We start from the raw sequence: 20,791 nt of genomic DNA, 5'->3' as shown, positions 1-20,791 counted from the left end.
TTCCCTCTCCCTTTCCCTCTCTCTTTCCTTCTCCCTTTCCCTCTCCCTTTCCTTTTTGGTGGTACCTGGGGGCAGAACTCAGGGCCTTGTGCCTGCTAGGCACTTGAACCACGCCCCCAATCCTTTTGCTTCTGGTTTGTTTTTAGATAGGGTCTTATATGTTTGTGCTTTTATGGGGACTGACCTTGAACATCAGTCCTCCTACCTAGAGGATTGTAGCTGAAATTCCCGGAATATACCATTATGTCTGGCTTGTTTTTAAGAAGGGTCTTGCTGACTTTTGCCTAGATTGGCCCTGAACCTTGATCCTCTTGTTTCTGCTTCCCAAGTAGCTGGGATTTTTAGGATACAGCACCCCATGCCTATGATTGAATTATTTTTGTAGCTTAAATTAAATTACATTGTGGCATTTATAAAAGTTCTTACAATATATCATAGTTGAATTCACCCCCTCCATCATTCTCCTTCCCCCCCCATTCCTGGAATAGTTTCAAAAGGTCTCAATTTTCCATTTACATACATGTATATACAGTATCTGTATTATATTCACTCTCCTACACCCATTTTCCACATACTCCCCCCTCCCACTGGTACCAACCCCCCTCACCCCCCCACAAACAGGACTTGTTCTGCCCTCCTGTTCTCTGATTTTGTAAAAGAAAAAAAGACATTTTTGTTTGTTTATGATAACTATACAGGGAGTTTCCTTATGACATTTCCAGGTTTTGTGGGTGGTTTTTTTTTTCTTTTTGGTGGTACTTGAACTTGGGGCTCTCTCTACCACTTGAACCTAGCCTGATTTATTTATTTATTTTAGTTTTCTTAAATCTTTAAAAATTTTATTTATTTTTTATTTAATTTTATCATTTTTATATATATTTACATGTTTATACATTATTTGGTTGGTTTATTTTTTAATTGATAATGATTATACATATTTATTGTGCACAATATATTTTCAATTACAGATACATGCATAATGACTAAACTGAAGTAATTAATATATGCACTATATCACACATTGTGTTAGTTACTTTTTGTTGCTGTAGCAAAATACCTGAGAAAGTCAACTAAGTGAGGCAGTGGTGGCTCACGCCTGTAATCCTAGCTATTCAGGAGGCAGAGTTCAGGAGGATTGTAATTCAAAGCCAGCCCAGGCAAATAGGTCAAGAGACCCTATCATTCCAGCACAAAAATAGGACTGGTAGAGTGACTGAACTGGTAGAGTGCCTGCCTAGCAAGCATGAGGCCCTGAGTTCAAACCCCAGTACTGCCAGAAAAAAAAAAAAGTCAACTAAGAGGGAAGGATTTATTTGGGGTTACACTTTCAGAGGTTTTAATCCATGGTCCTTTGGCCCCTTTGCTGTGGGCTGGTGTTGAGTAGAACATCATGGCGGGGAGCATGTGGTGCAGCAAAGCTGCTTATCTCATGGCAGGTGAGAAGCAGAGAGAGACACAGAAAGAGACCAGCGATAATCTTAGCCTTCTTTTTTTTTTTTTTGTCTTTTCACAATGTCAGAATATTAAATAACAGAAAGTTGACAAGCTACTTCAATTTTGTTGGCATTAATTGCCAAGTACTACTGATGTCACTTGATATCCATGAGCCACTGGCAAACAGGTTATATATATATATATATTCTAACCTTACTTACTAACTCTCAAATCACACATTACACTTTACAATGACATCCAGGTTACAGAAGGGCTTATAAAAGGGTTAAAGCAGCTACAGAATTCAAAGAGGACTTGAAGAAGTTATTACAGAAGACTAACACAGATGCAAAGAGAGTCATTGTGGGTGGTTATATATTAATATAGAGAACCCAAACAAACAAAAATAGGAACCAGTCACAGTGCTCACTTTGGCAGCACATATACTAAAATTGGAACTATACAGAGAAGATTGTCAGGGCAAGAATGACACACAGATTCATAAAGGGAAGTCCTCCATATTTAAAAAAAAAAAAAACCAGTGACAAAGCTATTGTGGTGTGATGGTGTCAAAATGCATGGCTGATTCAAGACTCAGAGCTGCTTCCAAGCTTAGTGGGTCTGTGCTTTGTTTGTTTTTGTGGGAGTTGGCAGTACTGGGGCTTGACTCAGTCCCTTGTGCTTGCTAAGCAAGCACTCTACCACTTGAGCTACTCCACTAATTTGCTTACCAGGTCTGGATGATGGCAATTCAAGTGGGTCACATAGAGCTGGGGGATCCTGTGTGGCTGAAGTCCCAATGAAAGAGTAGGAAGTTTGTTGCCTCTAGATCCCATGACACATTCATGGTCTGATGATGAGGCTAATGAGTGTCTTGTCCCTCGGTGTTAGGCACTCCTCTTTTTATAAAATCCAGGTGAGGAAGTTGCATCATCCGTTGGTCTGGTGTGTACAATAAGTTTATGGGTCTGGTTTTCCTGATATGCTTTTGATACACCCATTTAACCATGTGTTCCATAAGTTTAAAGGTATTTTATTTGCATTAATAAGTTTTTCATCAGTCTGCCTCATGATTTGTGCTGGATGGTTTATGGTTCTTTACTTGCACAAACAAGGAACAGAGTCATTCTGCATCAGCATTTGCACTCAAAATGGAACAAACTGCTGTTGTACAAAATGGAGTCATTTAGGGCAAAGTGCAGGCTTAACACTACTGTTCTGTAGAATATGGAGTAACTTGGAAGAGGGCACAGTCTGAGCTCCACAGCCACACAGAGCTTTGTTGTATCAAAAAGATGTCTGTTGCTTAGGGATAGTTTCAGTCTTTGTCATCCATCAGGGTTATTGTTCCTGTGGTCTCAGGTAATTTCGGATTCGTCCAGATGTATTTGGTACCCCTCTCTGGCTTTTAATAAAGGCCCGTCCAGTCTGTTGAGGTCGGTTTGGTTTTTTTCTCATCTATTCTTGCTTCGTTAAATAGTTTGAGCCTAACAGAGTTCAAACTCCAGTACTGCCTTAGATCATTATCTCAGGATACTGAAGTAGGCTTGGTTGTAGCCAAAAAGGTCTCTGTCTTTAGGGGGTAGTTTTGGTTCCTTGTCTTATGATGTTCATCCCTCAGACCTATTGTTCCTGGGATGAAAGGGCAGAAAGACTCAGGAGACTCTGGATTGCAGAAACATGTTCTCTGGGCTTCTAGCTTCAACTTTTAATAAATTCCATTTACACACATGTGTCCTGTGATGGATTCTTCCTTGCTGGATACCTCAAGAATTTGGAACTCTTCTGATTACAGACTGAACCAGCCCCATTAACTGGAGAATGGATGAGGGGGCTTCCACAGCTTCCTAGTTTCCAGGCAAAAATCTCAGGACCTTGAGATCCACAAACATTGAAAGGCATTTTAAGGTGTCTCACAACAAAGAGTCTCACAAGGTGAAAATTTTAGCAAGGATTTATTTTAGTATAACAGGATAAATTATAGACAAGGGGTGGGGGGGGGATAGAAAAAGAGAGAGAAACATTTTCTGCCCTCATGCAGGAAATGGGAGCAAAGACTCCAATCTTAGCCTTCTAAACATGCTCCCAATGACCTACTTCCTCCAACCAGGCCTGGCCTCCTAATAACCCATTCAGCTATGAATTCATGAATGGATTAATCCATTAATGCAGTTAGCATGTTCATGATTCAATCACCTCTTTTTTTTTTTTTTTTTGTGGTACTGGGGCTTGAACTCAGGGCCTATACTTTGAGCCACTCCACCAGCCCTTTTCTGCCTCATGAGTAGCTAGGATTACAGATGTGAGCCACTGGTATCTGGCTCAATCCCCTCCTAATAACACCAGCTGGGGACCATGTCTTCAACACATGAACCTGGGGGGCCATTTTATATCCAAACCATAACACATACTTACCATTTATCTTTGTACTTTGCAGTATCTTAAATACCGCACCCTTTGTACTTTTTAAGAATACAACATAGCCAGGCACCAGTGGCTCATGCTTGTATCTATCTAGTTGGGAATCTGAGGTCAGAAGGATCTCTGTTCAGTTGGAAATCAGCCTGGGGAAATAGTTCGAAAGACCCCCATCTCCAAAATAACAAGAGCAAAAAATAGCTCAATCAGTAGAGCACCTGTTTTATAAGCACAAAGCCCTAAGTTCAAACCCTGGTCCCACCAAAAAAAAAAAGAGAGAGAGAGAAAGAAAAAGAATACAATGTGTTGTTCTTAGCTATAGTCACTGTGCTGTACAACAGATCACTTTAATTTATTCTGTCAAGGAGACAAATTTAAAGGAGAATACTCATAAGAGTGTGGAAACTTGAGGTTTTTTTTTTTTTTTTTTTTTTTTTTTTTTTTTTTTTTTGCAGTACTTGGGCTTGGACTCAGGGCCTTCACCTTGAGCCACTCCACCAGCCCTATTTTTGTGTGAAGGGTTTTTTGAACTAGGGTCTCTCAAACTATTGCCTGGGCTGGCTTCAAACTGTGATCCTCCTGATCCCTGCCTCCTGAGTAGTTAGGATTACAGGTGTGAAATTTGACTTTTAAAATCAGCCACACTTCTAATTTCCCGGGCTATACCTACCTTGTAGAAATTGAGAACCTATAAATGGCTTAAGTGTTTATCCTAGAAAGGATGTTAAGTCTCCCTTATGCTTTCTCTGCCCTAAGAGTGTTCATCAGAACAGGAATTGTGCATTCCCCATAGACAGTCCAGGTCACCCTCTGGTTAATAGGGGCCTGTATAGCAGTGCCTACACCCCATCCTTCCTACCACTCTGGTCCCAAGAAGCTCATTGGTCTGCTGTGGCCTGCTTGGCCACAATCCTGGGTGAAGCACAGCCATTCTATGAGTGCTTCAAAAGCACTCCTTCATTCACCCATTAACTTATAAATGTGTATTGAATGTTTTCTGTTTGCTAACTGTTCAGACAACTTAAATCCTTTCTGGAACAAGGCAGGGGACAAATGAATGAACAGATGGATGGAAGGATACAAAGCTAAATGGTGCAATCCCTGCCCACAAGGAATTTACCATCTAATTCTGAGAGAGAACAGTGATAAGGCTTGTGTGTAATGGGAGCAAGGAGGGAGTAACCCCTCATTCTACCCAAGGAAGATAGTGGAGTTCAAGTGTTGTCAGGACAAGCTGTGGGATGTTCAAGTTGGATAGATTCATAAAGACAACACCTGTTGGAGACCAGTGTCGTGGCTTAAAGGCATTAGAATCCTGTGAAAATCCTTTTTCCAAGTTACATTCTTGCCTTCCAGCACACCATCTAATAATTCCTGAGAAAAACTCATATTTCAACTTGATGAGCAAGATTTTAAAATAACCTAAGAAATATTTTTATTAGAAAAGAAATACATATGAAATCTAGAAAATGCATGAAAGAATAAAAAGGAACCAAAGATAACCTGTAATACCACTATCTAGAGCTAATCATTTCTTTCACATATATTTTCCAGGTAATTTTACACATACATATTTTTTTAAACTAAGAGAGTATTGTACCATATAGTTTTGTAAGCTGTTCTTTTCACTAGCAATATTCAGTATATATCGCTCTGTGTTGATAGAGTTTTTCTTATCACATTGTTAATAATTAAGAATATTCTATTTGATTATATTCTTATTTGGTTTTATTTTTACTATTAAAAGTAATTTTGAATGCTTCACAGTGTTAAAACAAAATCACTTTGCCTTTTCCTTATAATGCATTCTTGACTTAAGATACACCAGAAGCTAACATCCTACTGAATTTTATAAGAGAAAATAAAGAAACAAATGTTCTGACTAATGAAATTGACAGTTATTTGAAAGAATCTATAAATTGTAAGTATACTTTTAAAATACCTTTTTTTTCAGTACTAAGGATCAAACCCAGGCCTCATGCATGCTATGAAAGCATGCTACCACTGAGATACATCCCCAGTTCCTCTTGATTTTTTTTTGGTACTGTGATTTGAATTCAGGGCCATGTGCTTGCTAATAATTACTCTACCCCTTGACCCACATCCCCAACCCCCCTTTTGATTTTTAGAAAGGTCATTGGTCCTGCAGTTTTCATTTGACATAGTAAAAAAGATACCATATTCTTTATTCTGTAACTATTATATTTCCACATTTTAAAAACTAGTTTAAACTTTGGGGGCTTATATAACCATTAGTCAATCTAATAAGAGCTAATGACTTCCTCCCTAGAGAAGTGTTATGCCCACAACACAGAATTTGGCATAAAATATGCTCACAAAGTCTGTATTCAAACCTTGGCACCAAAATTAAATAAAGAAGAAAGCAAACAAATAAACAAATAAATAAGTTTTAAAAATCTTCAGGTGTTCTGGATGAGTCCTTTATCCTCTAGTAGAATGCCAGCATCTTCTACTCTGTGGCTTGTCTCTTTACCTTTTTAATGGTGTCTTTTGATGACCAGAAATTTTTCTTCTTATTTTATGGCTTTTATATTCATTTATCTAATCAGTTTAACATAGAAAATAGTTTTCTATTACTTCAGCTACTGACATATTCTTACTTGAACTTTATAGCTTTTCTGTTCAGATATAGCTTTTTGTAGGTCTTAGAATATATATGCAACTGTAATACTTATTTTTATTTCTAGTAAGTGCAATAGTTGATGTCTATACAGTAGAACAATTAAAGGCAAAAACTTTGAAGAATGAAGGAAAAGCTGATCCTGTCTATGGTATTGTTTATGCCTTCATTTCTACATTGAACATTGATGATGAGATTACAAAAGTAGTTCGAAATAGATGGTAAGAAGCTAAATTATTAGCAAATTCATTTTTGTAAGAAATAATTTTCATTAATAAATTTTAGACTCTATAGAATTAACAGTATTCTTTGACAAAACAGTGATTACTTATTTGAGATAAATGTATAAATAAATAAACCATAATTAATAGTTTCCATGGTCTGTGGGCATGGCATACATGGTAGAGCATTTGCCTAGCAAGGTCAAAGTCCAGAGTTCAATCTCCAGACAAATTAAAAAAAGGTTTCCATGAAGCCAGGCCTGGTGGCTCGTGCCTATAATTCCAGCTACTCAGGAAGCAGAGGCAGGATGGTAACAAGTTCAAGGCCAGCCTGGGCAAAGTTAGACCGTATCTCAAAATTAAATGCAAATAAAAGGGCTGAGGGCATAGCTCAAGTGTTAGAGATCTTGCCTAACATTCCAGAGGTCTTAGATTCAAAAAAATCTTTCACGACAAACTATTTAGATTCAAAGATTATCACTAACCTTTATAGTAAAATAGAATTTCATATTCCTGTAGTACTAAAAGATAAATATATAATAATTCCCAAAACTTTGAACTGGAATGACAAACTTCTTAAAATTTATTTTCTTTGTGGCAGTGAGTATTAAACCCAGAGCCTTCTGCTTGAGCTACACCTATGCCCTCTTATTTGTGTTTTGTTTTGTTGGGGCTGAGGTTTGAACTCAGGGCTTCATACTTGTAAAGCAGGCACTTTACTGCTTGAGAAAAACAAAATAACCCTTTTTCTCTGGTTATTTTGGAGATGGGGTCAACTGAACTGTTTGCCCTGGTTGGCCTCTAACCAGGATCCTCCTGATCTCAATTTCCCATGTAGCTAGGATTACAGGCGTGAGCCAACCGATGCCTGGTTGTAATTTGTTTTTGACATAAGGTCCTGCTAAGTTTGCCTGGGCTGGCCTCCAACTCATGGTCCTTTTGCCTTCTGAGTAGTTGGGATTATAGAAGTGTCTGACCCAAACTTGTCTTATATTTAGTGGAAAACTGTTTTGGTTATGTTTTATAGCAATCTGGTGATAGCATTTAAAAATTATTTTCAATTGCACGATGCATATAACCTCCAACTTCTTAAGAGGTGACATTTTGTATCTCCTTGCATAGAAAGTAAATCCTAGTAGATTTTCTTAGTTAAATAATACTTGGCAAGAAACATCTAAAATGTCATTGTGAAAACCTCCCTATGGATTTTTGTAATTGAAATTTTTGTTAATTCTAAATTCATATGGAGTTAAAAGAAATAATACAGAGGAAGCTCTCCTACCCTTTGTCCAGTGTTATCCTAATAGTAACATTTTGCAAGTATAGTAATCACAACAGCCAGGGTACTGAATTCATTCAATCCAATGATTTTATTCAAATTTCCTCATTCTATATAGTTTTATCACTGTCAGTAGGTTTGTGTATCTATTTTCACAGTAAATATATTGACCTCTGTATTTTTAAAACTTTATGATGTGATATTAAAGTTGAAAAAAACTACTGTGGAGGCTGCTGTGTTTATTATTTGAAAAATATTTTTCACTGGCTGGAGGATTGCAGCTCAGTGGTAGCGCATGTGCTTAGCATGTGAGAGACCCTAAATTCAATCCCCAGAACCACAAAAAATTTAAAAATTATTTCCTTTACTTTTTCCTACATCTCTAATTTTGATATATGAAGAAAAGCATTTAAAGTTTACTTTGAAAGTGACCCATGGCTTTACAAGAAACTAAGTCTTCAGATAATTTCCTCTATTTGAGAAATTTTAATTGGACTCCCTGCTCAAAACTGCTGAAGGGCTGAGGTATGGCTTAAGTGGTAGAGTGCCTGCCTAGCAAGCACAGGCCCTGAGTTTAAACCCCTGTAAGCCAAAAAACCGAAATTGCTAAAGAAAGGCCTGCGTCAGAAATACAGAATAACATGAAATTATCACTAAAGAGAGGATGTATCACTAGCAGTATTAATACCATTAATCATGTGAGTTTTTCATCCCTGTAGAGTTTTCTGTGTATGTACAGAAGACTGAGTACAGTACCCTTGGGTCAGCATGATTCCTGCTTTCAGAACTCTCAGTTGGAGAGATGGGACAGACACATTTGCACTGAAAAGGAGAAGATGTGACCACATATGTTAGTGCAGGAACATAAGCTCTGTAGCTGTTTCAGGACAGGAAAGTGTGTTGGCTGGTGTATAGGAAAGGAATGTCTGCACAGGGAAATGAGACAGATAGACCTCGTGGCTGGGCAGGAACCCCAGCAGAAAGAAGGAAGGAGGGAAGACAGTGAAAGGACAGTGTATCTAGCTTCAGATGAATCACAAATGCTGAAAGTGAGGCTGTCTGTGTAGAAAGCACGTTTGTATTGCTTCTTTATGTCTGTCTCATAGCCTGTATAACACTGAGCTTTCCACATGCTGACTAAAACTTTTCTTTTTCTGAGAAAGGGTCTCACTATGTAGCCCAACCTCAAATTCTTGATCCTCCTGCCTCAGCCTCCTAAGTAGTAAGATTACAAGTGTATGTACCACCAAGCCTGGCTCTGACTCAGACTTTAAAAAAAATTTTTTTTTATCTTTTACTCAAAATTTTAAGGGATAATTCTGGACTGATGGAATGGTTCAGGTGGTAAAGCACCTGCTTAGCAAGTGTGAGGCTCTGAGTTCAAACCCCAGTATCACAGGGAAAAAAAACAACGACAATTCTTCTAGAGATTTAAATTTGTCATTTAGGATCATCACATTTTTTCTTGTTTGTTTCTTTTCAGTTCCAACTGTGGTTATATTGTAAATGAAGTATCCAACACTTGTGTAACTTGCAACAAAAATTATTCAGGATTTAAACCTACTTTTCTCAGCTTTGATATGCTGGTTGATCTTACTGACCACACAGGAACCCTGCATTCCTGTAGTCTCACAGGAAGCATTGCTGAGGATACTTTGGGCTGCACGGTAAATAGCAAAAAGGAAAAAAAAGCCTAGAAATATTTCCAAATAAATCCATATTCTTCCTTAAAATTATAGGTTATTTTGTTGAACATTTGATAGAGATTAACTCATTAATAAAGATGTATGGGGCAATTATCTTGCTTTAAATGCACATTACTTTAATGAACAAAACACATATTGTATATTAAAATCCTAGCTAATACTATTATGAAATGATTGCCGACTTTAGCAAAATGGAGGAATAATCATGTTATTTTAGACAGTCAATTAACAATGGGTGATATGTTTGAGATGTTGATAAGTCACACAGTGGGTGTCCTAGAAGGAGGGCTATATCACCACGTTTCTCCTCCCTGGCTGTTTAAAGTCAACCACGCATTCACTCCCTGGTCTGTAGCTATAAAACAGCAGCAGACATTTAGAGACTGGTGTATGTTTTTCACTGTTAAAACCAGCTCATAAAACTTACTATGAAACTTAAGTTCCAAATTTTGCTTCCACCTTTTCAAGAGGCATTTTTCTTGCTGAACCACTGCTAACTGATTTTAGAGATTCTAGTTGTCTTTCTTTATTGCCTTATCTCTATCAAAAGAATTGAACAGTAATTACTGTAACTAAAATTCCATTTATAGTGATCAAGTTTGTTTCACAAAGTTGTCAAATGAGTTATCTATGTATGCTTCAGAAATATTTGTTTGATCTTTTTTTTAATCAGGTAAATGAGTTTCTTGCAATGACAGGTGAACAGAAGACAGCACTGAAGTGGCAGTTTCTTTTGGAAAGAAGCAAAATTTATTTAAAAGTTAGTATATTTTACAATACTGTGTTTTTATATATATTCAAACAATAAGAATAATCTACAATTAGGGATTTTTTTATGGTGTTGATGCTTGAACCCAGGGCCTTGTGCATACTAAGCAAATGTTCTATCACTGAGCTACATGCCCCAGCCTGGCAATCTGTTTATTTATTTACTTATTTAGGTTTTTTTGAGACAGAATCTTGCTATGTATCTCAGGCTGGCCTGGAACTTGCAAGCCTCCTATCTTAGCCTACTGAGTACTGGGATTATAGTGTGTACCACCATACCCAGGAGGAATTAATTTTTTAAATAATGCTCAATTTCCATAAAAAAAGTTCCATTGGAGGAATTTCAAAGAAAGGTATTTATTTTAATGTTTTAAAACATAGAGTATTATTTTCTAAGACTTTATGTCTGAAAGTAGTGTTAAAGAATAGTTTCCAGGTGACTCTCATACAAAACAAAATGAACACATATCAAAAATTTAACTCAAAGTCGGGCACCAGTGGCTCACACCTGTAATCCTAATTACTCAGGAGGCAGAGATCAGGAAGATGGGGGTTTAAAACCAGCTTGGGCAAATAGTTTGAGAGATCCTATCGTGAAAAAACCCTTCACGAAAAAGGACTGGTGGAGTAGCTCAAGGTGTAGGACCTGGGTTCAAACCCTAGTACTGCAAAAAAAAAAAACCAAAACAAAACTCAAGGCCTGGGCCTAATGGTGCAGGCCTGTATTCCCAGCTGCTCAGCAGTCAGAAATCAGGAGGATTAAAGTTTGAGGCCAGATGGGGCAAGAAGTTAGTGAGACCTCTATCTCAACCAACAATCAACATGGTGGCATGTACCTGTAGTCCCAGATATACAGAGACATAGGTAGGAGGATTGCAGTCTGAGATTGGCCCAAAGCAAGAATGTGAAACCCTGTTCAAAAAATAACTAAAAGAAAAAAAGGAATGGGGGCATGGGTCTAATGGTAGAGTGCCTGCCTAGCAAGTGCAAGACCCTGAGTTCAAATCCCAGTACACCAAAACAAAAAATCAAAAATATGCTGGGTGCCAGTGGCTCACACCTGTAATCCTTGTTATTTGGGAGGCAGGATAAGGAGAATCACAGTTCAAAGCCAGCCTGGACAAATAGTTCTCAAAATCCTATCTCGAAAATACCCAACACAAAAAAGGGCTGGTTGAGTAGCTCAAGTGGTAGAGCACCTGCCTAGCAAGTGTGATGCCCTGAGTTCAACCCCCAGTGCTGCCAGAAAAAAAAAAAGATGGCTACCTCAAAAATAACTAATTAATGAAGGAATGAGGTGAGGTTTAAAAACAACAGTTCAAAGGAAATCAGAATAGATGCATAGACAATCAGAAACACTGAACTTAGCTGGTTGTTCTGGTGCACACCTGTAGTCCTAGCTATTTAGGAAATGGAGGAAGGATGATGGAAAGTTTGAGGCCAGTCAGGAAAAGTCAGCAAGATCCTATCAGTACTGTTGAAAAAATGAGAAAGAAAGGAAGGGAGGGAGGGAGGGAAGAAGGGAGAAAATAAATAAATCAATAAATGCTGAATTGGGTGTGCAGATTGCAGACTCCTCCTCAGACAGAATCAGTCATTCTCCCCAGATAAGGATTTCCACAAGCAGGGCCATGGTGTCACAATTAGCTTCCATGCCCCACAGAAGTGATACAGCTTCCCAGTGCAGTGGCAGGAGCAGCCCCACAGAGCCAGAGAGCTCTGGAGGTGCTCAGCCAGCATGAGCCACTGACCTCTGGCCTCCAATGGAAGGGAGCCAGTTATCTTTGCTGTCTTTTTATAATCATTCACATAATTTCCTGACATTAGTATATATTTTCTCTTTGCAATTAAAGTGGTTGATGTCTTTCCATGCTATAGTAAAGTGTTGGTGTGAAAGTACTTTATAAATTGCAAAAATGAGAAATTATTGTGAATAAGTTGCATCTTTATATTCCTGTGGCCGAACAAACTGCAAGTCAGTGTCTGTCACAGTTGGTACTTTGAACATACATTAAAGCTCCTTTTTCTATATGTGGCCTTTGTAATGCCAACCTTCTACCTGAGAGAAATGTCATGAAAAATGACATGGATTTTTCGAATTCAGTGTACAAACCAAACTTATAACTTCTTTACTGATCTCTGCCTGGGACCAAACTCTTTCTTTATCTGACAATTCTAATTAAAGTTTATGTTAATGTCATAAACAAATGTTCCATTATAGTTCTGTTTGTGGTCACTGGTTTTTTCAAGTTTATTTTCAAGGTGATGTTTAAAGGTAACCCTCTTTCTTTTCCTCTCTCAGTTTGTTTTATCACACAGAGCAAGAGGTGGACTGAGAATTAGCATACTCTCATGTAAGCTTGCAGATCCCACTGAGGCAAGTAGGAGCTTGTCTGGACAAGGACACATGTAAAACTGAATATCGCTCTAACCTCTGGAAAAGTACAGGAGTTTTGCTATATTAAAATGAAATGTTAGTTTGAAAATTATGAATAAAACTGTATTTTCTCCAAGTGTGGTAAAATTTTTCTGTAAATTGTCCCAATGCTTCCTTCTGGAGTTGGTTTGAGGCCAGTCTCAGCACTCACCTGAGTCACTCTCTGAAAGGCCATTTCTTTTGGATTGCTCTGTCTCCTGACAAGCTGGAAAAGGTTTATATGCATTAATAAACAAGTTTAATCTTCCTCACAGATGTGAATGACTTCTTTTTTTAGGCAGCCTTACTTTGTCTTGGTTCTCTGGAGAAAGGTTGGAACCTCTCAAAACGTCTTCCCTAGAGCATGGCGGTCACTTATTCTTGTCACTTGACAGAATATGGCCATGGGCTCTTGGCGCTGATGGGAACAGCAGTAGTTGTAGGCAAGATTGTGCAACTGCTTTGATCACTACTGAACTTTTCTAATCCCTTGCTTCTGTGATGACACACTGGAGCTACCTGTGCCTACAAAGGCTCGTTGGCTTCTGGTTGACATTTATGAGCCTGAGTCAGCTGGGAGGAGATCAGCCGGGTGCTGGTGGCTGGCTCACACCTGTAATCCTAGCCACTCAGGAAACTGAGATGGGGAAGATTGACGTTCCAGGCAAGCCCAAGCAAAACACTTTTCAAGACCCCATTTTGGTGGAAAAAAGCTTGGTTTGGTGCGTGCCTGTTATCCCAGTGTTGGTGGTAAGTATAATCAAGCCTGGCTAAAAGCAAGACCATAACTCCAAAATGACCAGAGGCATAGCTCAAGCAATAGAGTATCTGTTTCACAAGCTCAAAGCCCTGAGATCAAACCCTAGTACTGCCAAAAAAAAAAAAAAGCTACACCAGGGTTTCCAAGTTACATGAACTTATGAACTTTGAAGGAAGAGCCTACTCAAGACCTTAGGGTTACAACTGCCTTTCATCTCAGTCTTCTCTTCAGCAGCCCAGAGACACTGCTGAGCTCCACACCAATCTGAACTACCTTAGGCATCAGCCACACAGAAGACCCACTGTCAGGTTGGCACTGACTTGCAGTCTGGGTTTGGCAGTTCAGAAGGCAAAACGTTATACAGCACAGGATTGAATAAAAGAAGGAATAAGTGAGTATATGCAACTCTTTTTATAAAGCTGGTGTTGGGAGGTACATTTACCTCATCTGTAAGATTTCCTCTGCTTTTACTATAGGCAGTCACAGATAAGGATTTCCAGTTGACCCCTGGCATGAACAAATTTAGGTAATAATTGAGGTGCGGAAGGACTTGACCTAGTTGTGCAAGGTCCTCCCATTGTCCTTTGGGGAAGAGATGTGGTTCTGTTAAGATAGGTAAGTCAGGAGGGTGGACTGGGAAAGACAGAAAGAGTGATGGAGGAAGGCTCTGTAAGGAAGGAGAGAGAAGTGAGGGTGCTAGGGTAGGATTTGCACCTGCTGTTGGTTAGGCAAAAGTGGATATGGTGCCTGTGTTAGTCAGCTTCCTATGTCTGTGACAAAATACCAGAGAAAATCAGCTTAAAGGAGGAAACATTTATTTTGGCTCATGGTTTCAGTCTATGGTACGTACCTTGGCCCCGTTACTTTGGGCCTGAGGCAAGGCTGAACATCATGACAGGAAGCATCTGGTAGAGCAAAGCTGCTTGCCTCATGGTGGCTAGGAATCAGAAAGAGAAAGAGAGGAAGGGGCAGCAGACAAGATATAGTTCCCAAAGACATGTCCCCAAAGACCTACTCCCTTAAACTCGGTCCCGTCTCCTAAATTTATTTCTTTCCTTTCTTTCTTTATTTCCCTTTTCTTTTTCCTTTCCTCTCCTCTCTCCACCTCTCCTTTCTTCTTTCTCCCAAATGCTAGGATTACAGGGGTTATATTCTATCACCTCCTAAATTTCTATCATCATCAAATTATGAACCCATCAATGGGTTAATCCATTGATAAGGTCAGAGCCCTCATGATCCAATAATTTTCCAGAAGCACATCAGATGGCAACCAAGCCTTTAGCACATACAGCCTTTCAGGGACATTTTAGATTCAAGCCATAACAATGCTCCCTCCACCCCAACTATTCCCCACATCTGGATGCTCAAGATAAGGGAAAGATGCTGCCCAGATGTGTTGGGATGTTGTGCCAGGGTCTCATAAGGACCTCCAGTAGCAGGTGCAACAGCACCAGGCCTGGATACTCATGCCCAGGACTTCAGCTGCTCTGGTTGTCTCTCAGTGGGTGTCAGAGGCATTCTCATGGCAGGCGCATAGGCAGTGCTCACAATTCCCAGACACAGCTGGGTCCCAAAGAGGCCAGCAAAGGGCTGTAAATTACCTCCTCATTGCCACTGTGACCTTATCTCTCAACCCATTGGGCCTGAATTGTGAAAGTCTCTTGCCCCTGTCACTCAAGGGACAGCCCTTTTGCTTATTTCATCTGATGATGTAGGAATCTGTGAAGCTAGGTGCCAAGTTACTTACACTGAATCAAAAGTGTATCTCAAAGCTTAATATATCCATTTATGAAGCTTACAAAATCAGTCAATATCTGAAATTCTGTTGTAGACTAACCAGAATGCAGTCAATCAAAGTGAAACAAGCATCCTCCATATCCACACAAGGTACACACCTTTCCTTTCTACTCTCCAGGTGCTTTCTAGTGTCAGCCTCTCTGAGTCTCTGTTGCTTTTTTTAAGTAGTTGGATGGTTATATGATTTTCCCTAATCTTGTAGAAGTGGTTCATTTCAGTGAGATTTTCCTTTCAATAAGATTTTCTGCTTTGCAGAATAGTGACTATTTTGCAAGTGCAAAGCCCTGAGTTCAAACCCCAGTCATACCAAAAAAATTTTTTTTTCTCCTTTGGTAAGGTTATTGATTCAGTACTCTGCACATGACACAAACATTTGCCCATGCATTACGTATCCTGAGGAAACCTGGGGTTGCTTTTGCTTCTTGAATGTTTTTTATTATCGAAAAAATTAGAAAATAATAGATAATAAAAAAGAAAGTCCTTAATCTCCCATCCCACAAATGTTTTACTGGTAGGTCATATTTTTGTATGTTTTTTATTAGCATATATTAATTGTGTAAAGGAGCTTCATTGTGATATTTCCAACTATGTATATAATGTCCTTTGATCAAATTCAAATGACTATTTCTTATCCTTTCCCACATTATTTATTTATTTATATTGGTGGTACTGAGGTTAGAACTGAGGGCCTCATGTTTCCTAGGCAAGCACTCTATCACTTGAGCCACTCTACCAGTGCTTTTAGCATTGATTATTTTTCAGATGGAGTCTTGTGGTCTTCTCTCCCCCGCCCCCCACACACACTGACCTGGACTGCCATTGTCCTACTTACACCTCCCACATAGCTGTTTTTATAGGTGTGAGCCTGGTAAAACATATATATGTAGCAAAACATGTATAATATTATATAATGGTATACAATAAAAATCTAAAATACATTAGCATTAGATACATTAGATATATTAGTTACATTCAGAATGTTGTGCCATCACCACTGACCCTTCCCAGCACTTTTTACTTCATTGCATACTAAAACTCTGCACCCATTAACATTTCCCCATTCTCTCCTGTAAGCCTAAAGCAGTCTCTAATCTACCTTCTGTCTCTGTGAATTGGACTATTCTGGGTGCTTCAATCTCAGTGGAATCCTACAGTATTTGTCTTTTTTTTGACTGCTTCTATCACTTACCATAATGTTTTTGAGGTTCATCCACGTTGGGATAGATTCCAGTACTTCAATCCTTTTGTGGCTGAGTAATATTCCTTTAACTGGATATACTAAATTGCGTTCATCTGTTCATCTGCTGATGACATTTGGGTTTTTTAACCTTTTTGGTGATTATGAATAATGCTGCTCTGAACATGCCTATTCAAGCATCCTACACTTACGTATATCTTTCCTACTTTCTGCCATTGAGCCATCCATCCATGTTGAAACATATAATGTACAAAATAGGTTAATCCTATAATATGCTTTAGATTTAATCTATAATAAATGTTTTCCACATCATTGAAATTCACAAATATTCTACATAAGTTTAATGGTTGCATTTAATTATACAGGCTAATGTACAGGATAGTGAATATAATCAGTCCAGTACCATTGGATATTTAAGATGCTTTCCATTTTTTTTGTTATTATAAATAGCAGTTAGACCTTTGCCCCATGCTATCTCTCTCTCTTTTTTTTTTTTTTTTTGGAGGTACTGGGGTTTGAACTCAGGGTCTTGAGTTTGCCAGACAGGTGCTCAAGCCACACCCCTAGCCCTTTTTGCTTGCTGCACACTTGGAATGACAGGCACATGCCCCCCTCCCCCCAGCTTTTCTTTAACTGGTTGAGATGGGGTTTCCAGAACTTTTTACCAGGGCTGGCCTTGAACCTTGATTTAAGATTACAGGCATGAGCCACACTGCAGCCAGTGTGTCCATGCTCTTAATTATTGTCTTGAGATAAATTTCTAGATTTTCAAATGGCTATAGTAATATTAATGACTAACATTATTAAGTCCTTTTATGACACTGTTGTAAGTACATTACTGGCATTATCTGATGTGTACCAGTATTTTGCTCATTATTCAGATGGGACATAAAAGTTCATCTAGCAGTAGAGCTGGAGATGGCTGAGTGGGCAGGCTCTGTGGCTCTATCTGCTGTTGTTAGGCTGACGTCCAGCTTTGAGCTTTTCCATTTGTGGTTAATAACACGACCAAATTCTCATGACAATTGTGAAAACTCAGGGTTATTTATGTAAAATGCTTAGACTTATGTGCCAATGTCAATAAATATCAATTATTATAAATGGTGAGGCTTAGCTCATCTGTTGGCCCTAATATTTAATATTTTGTTGTATGAATTCTATAGTTTGATTTGTGTGTTGTGTATTAAAATGTAAAAATCAAACTGACTATAGAGATGCTACAACATTTACGCAAAGATGTGCCAAATGGTCTTGTAAAAAAATTAACTGATGTCAACCTATTAAAGGGATGCAAATTAAAATGACCCTAGAGCTGGGCACCAGTGATTCATGCCTATAATCTTAGCTTTTTAGGAGGCAGAGATCGGGAGGCTTGAGGTTCAAGGCCAGGCCAGGTAAAAGAGTTTGTGGGCCCCATCTCCAAAATACCCACAGCAAAATGGACTGGAGGTGTGGTACAAGTGGTAGAGTGCCTGCTTTGCAAGTGTGAAGCCCTGAGTTCAAACCCCAGTCCCACCAAAAACAAAAAAAGACCCTAACCATCATATCAGCATTTGGTAGTGTTCAGGGCAGGCATTCTCAAACACTCTTGTTAAGTACCAAGTTGATATATCCTTTTCCTCCACAGTTTGGCAAAATGTATCAAAAATTTAAAGTACAAACAAATAAGTTTCACTTTCATGTCTTTCCCTAAAGAAATGAACATGTATCCATTGCTGTCTGGAGGCTATTCCTTGCCTTACTGTTCTGGTACACAGCACCAGAAGCTGTGTACCTCTGAGGGATGTTGGGTCCCAACAGACCCCCTTTCCTTGCAGGTTTTCTGGATCCCCTAGCTTCGTGAGCGTCAGAGTGTTGCCTGGGAAGGTCATGGGAGGGATGGAAGAGCAGACCTTGACACTGCAGACTGTTCTGTCCTCTTGGGATCACCAGCTCATCTTCAGCCCCCTGAGGTCCACTCCAGCTCTGACCTCACTTCTCTTCTTGGCCTTTGCTCTCTGCCCTTTCTGCTTCTTTCACTGTCCTGAGAGCATCCTTTAATAAGTCACTTGTGCAAGAGCTCCCACCTTAGGTTCTGCTTCTGTTTCTGGGACACATGTTCTAAGTTATGGCCACTAAAGGATTATGTAATTCTGTATTCATTAACCTGAAAAGATGTTCATAATACATTAAGTGGATGTATAATGCTATATATATATATATTCTTGAAAAAATGATACCGGATGTCAGCTATATATTCTGCATAGACTAATATATTTTGGAATTATTTTCTTAGGTGTGATTAAAATTACTGAATTCAATTATTGACAATTATTGAAGTTATTGAAGGTTATTTGGAATTCACTGGATTAATTTTGCAGCTTTTTAATAGGTTTAAATTTATTCAAAGTAAGCTGAAGAAAAATGTACTTTCTAGGTGCTAGAATTACTGTGAGTTTAGTAACTTCAGGAATTGTGGGAATTGGCCTCTTAGTTTTTGATTCTTATATCCAAGGACTTTGTGTGCTACATCTGTAATGCTGATGTCAGATGTTTGTGACAAAGCTTGTTCCATTGGTTGGTGGACATTGACCCCAGGGGCACTGTATACTCTCTAGGTGCAGGCTTGTTTCACCCTGGGGCTACATGTGAGCACTGCTCCTACCTTATGCCTTCAGCTTGCTTAAATGGTCTGTCAACTTGGTTGTATCTCAGCTGAACCTTGTACTTGCTAGCTAGACTAAAAGTATACTCTCAGTATGAGCACACCCCTTGGCCCAACTCTTCCACTTACGGGAATCTAGCCAAAGGAATTAACAAATGTACTGATTTTACCAGCAAATAACCACAAAATCCCAGAGTCCAAAAGCAGAGGACTGACCTCAAAGTCTTGCATAACCAACAAGAACCATACTGTAGAAATGTGTTGATTGATGTGGAAAAGGATAGCATTATAAACAATGTAAAAAGTAGGTTAGAAAATTGTGTGGTGGGCCAGCTGCGTGTGGTGGTGCACCCCTGTAATGCCAGCACTAAGGAGGCTGAGATAGAAGGGTCCCAAGTTTGAGGCTAACATGGGATACATACTGAAGATCCTGTCTCAAACCCCACATGGAAGGAAACAAGGCAGGGAAGGAGAGAGAGAGGAAGGAAGGAAGGCAGGGAGGGAGGGAGAGAGGGAAAATTGTATGATGGGAGCAAACTCTATTTAAAAAATTACATCCACATTTAATCTCCATTACTGCAAAGAATAAAACAATACACCAACAGATTTGATGTTTTGTTTGATGCTTGTGTTGAGGTGCTGGGCTGAACTCAGGGCCTTCTGCTTCCTCTGTGAGCACCTATGCAACTGGTGTTGAGCCACACTCCCAGCCCCACATCCAGATTTGGAAGAGTTTACACCAAACGCTTAACTTTGGCTATCTTTGGGTAGCTGTTAGGTGTTTTTTTTCTTTTTGCTTATCTGTATTTTTTGACTCTTCTATAATAAAGTTGCATTGCTAAGCAATTAAGTAAACTATTAAAAATAAGATAGTAGAAAGCTAAGGCAGGAGAATCAAGAGGCCAGCCTGGACTACATAGTGAAACCCTGTCACCCCACCAAAAAAAAAAAAAAGAGCATGACATTTAATAAACAAATCCAATTATGGAATTTTCTCATAAATTACAACTTAAACATAGGGATCATAGAGTAGCAAAAAAATTATTTGAGTCAGGGACTATGTAGCCCAGCTGTCCTCAAACTTGCAATCCATCTCCCTCAGCTTCCTGAATGAAATGCTGGGATTACAGGTGTGTACCACCATGCCTGGCTAAATTCTCTTATATATCTTTTATAAGATGCAGCCTGCATTGGGGACAAGACTTCAGGTTCTGGGTGTGGGATAACAGGGTTACAGTTTGGCTCTGCCACTCAACTGAGTGATCCTAGCCAGCCTTCCTAGCCACTAAATCTACATCTGTGAAATGGGGATAGCAGTAACAATAAAAACCTCACAGGTCTGTTAAGGGTCACATAATACATGGGAACACGGAATAAACTCCTTGGCAAAATGCCTAGCAATACTGAGTGCTCCATAAATTACTGAAGTGAATGTCCTAGGCTTTCTTCAAGGGGCCAGGAGATGCCTCTGTGTACACTGACAACAAGAGCCCCTAAGCCCAAAGACTC

At 39.1% G+C, this 20,791-nt stretch overlaps 1 protein-coding gene and 1 non-coding gene across 2 annotated transcripts in view; both read left to right on the top strand.

The window, feature by feature from the left end:
* Positions 1–13,170, top strand: part of Meiob (meiosis specific with OB-fold) — a 33,123-nt gene extending 19,953 nt beyond the window's left edge. The window contains exons 10-14 of the mRNA XM_020169420.2: positions 5,672–5,773; positions 6,561–6,714; positions 9,477–9,660; positions 10,373–10,459; positions 12,770–13,170. Coding sequence (XP_020025009.1) covers positions 5,672–5,773; positions 6,561–6,714; positions 9,477–9,660; positions 10,373–10,459; positions 12,770–12,880 — 638 coding nt within the window. The 3' untranslated portion in view covers positions 12,881–13,170. The remainder of the gene's footprint in view (positions 1–5,671; positions 5,774–6,560; positions 6,715–9,476; positions 9,661–10,372; positions 10,460–12,769) is intronic.
* Positions 1,857–1,958, top strand: LOC141418676 (U6 spliceosomal RNA). Its single transcript, XR_012443337.1, has one exon. It is a non-coding gene; the product is annotated as a U6 spliceosomal RNA (small nuclear RNA).
* Positions 13,171–20,791: the final 7,621 nt, after the last annotated feature.

Source organism: Castor canadensis, chromosome 17 (genome assembly GCF_047511655.1).
Source record: "Castor canadensis chromosome 17, mCasCan1.hap1v2, whole genome shotgun sequence".
Classification (NCBI taxonomy): Eukaryota; Metazoa; Chordata; class Mammalia; order Rodentia; family Castoridae; genus Castor; species Castor canadensis.
Note: the sequence above shows the minus strand (reverse complement) of the source record. Positions and strands in the feature narration are given on the sequence as shown.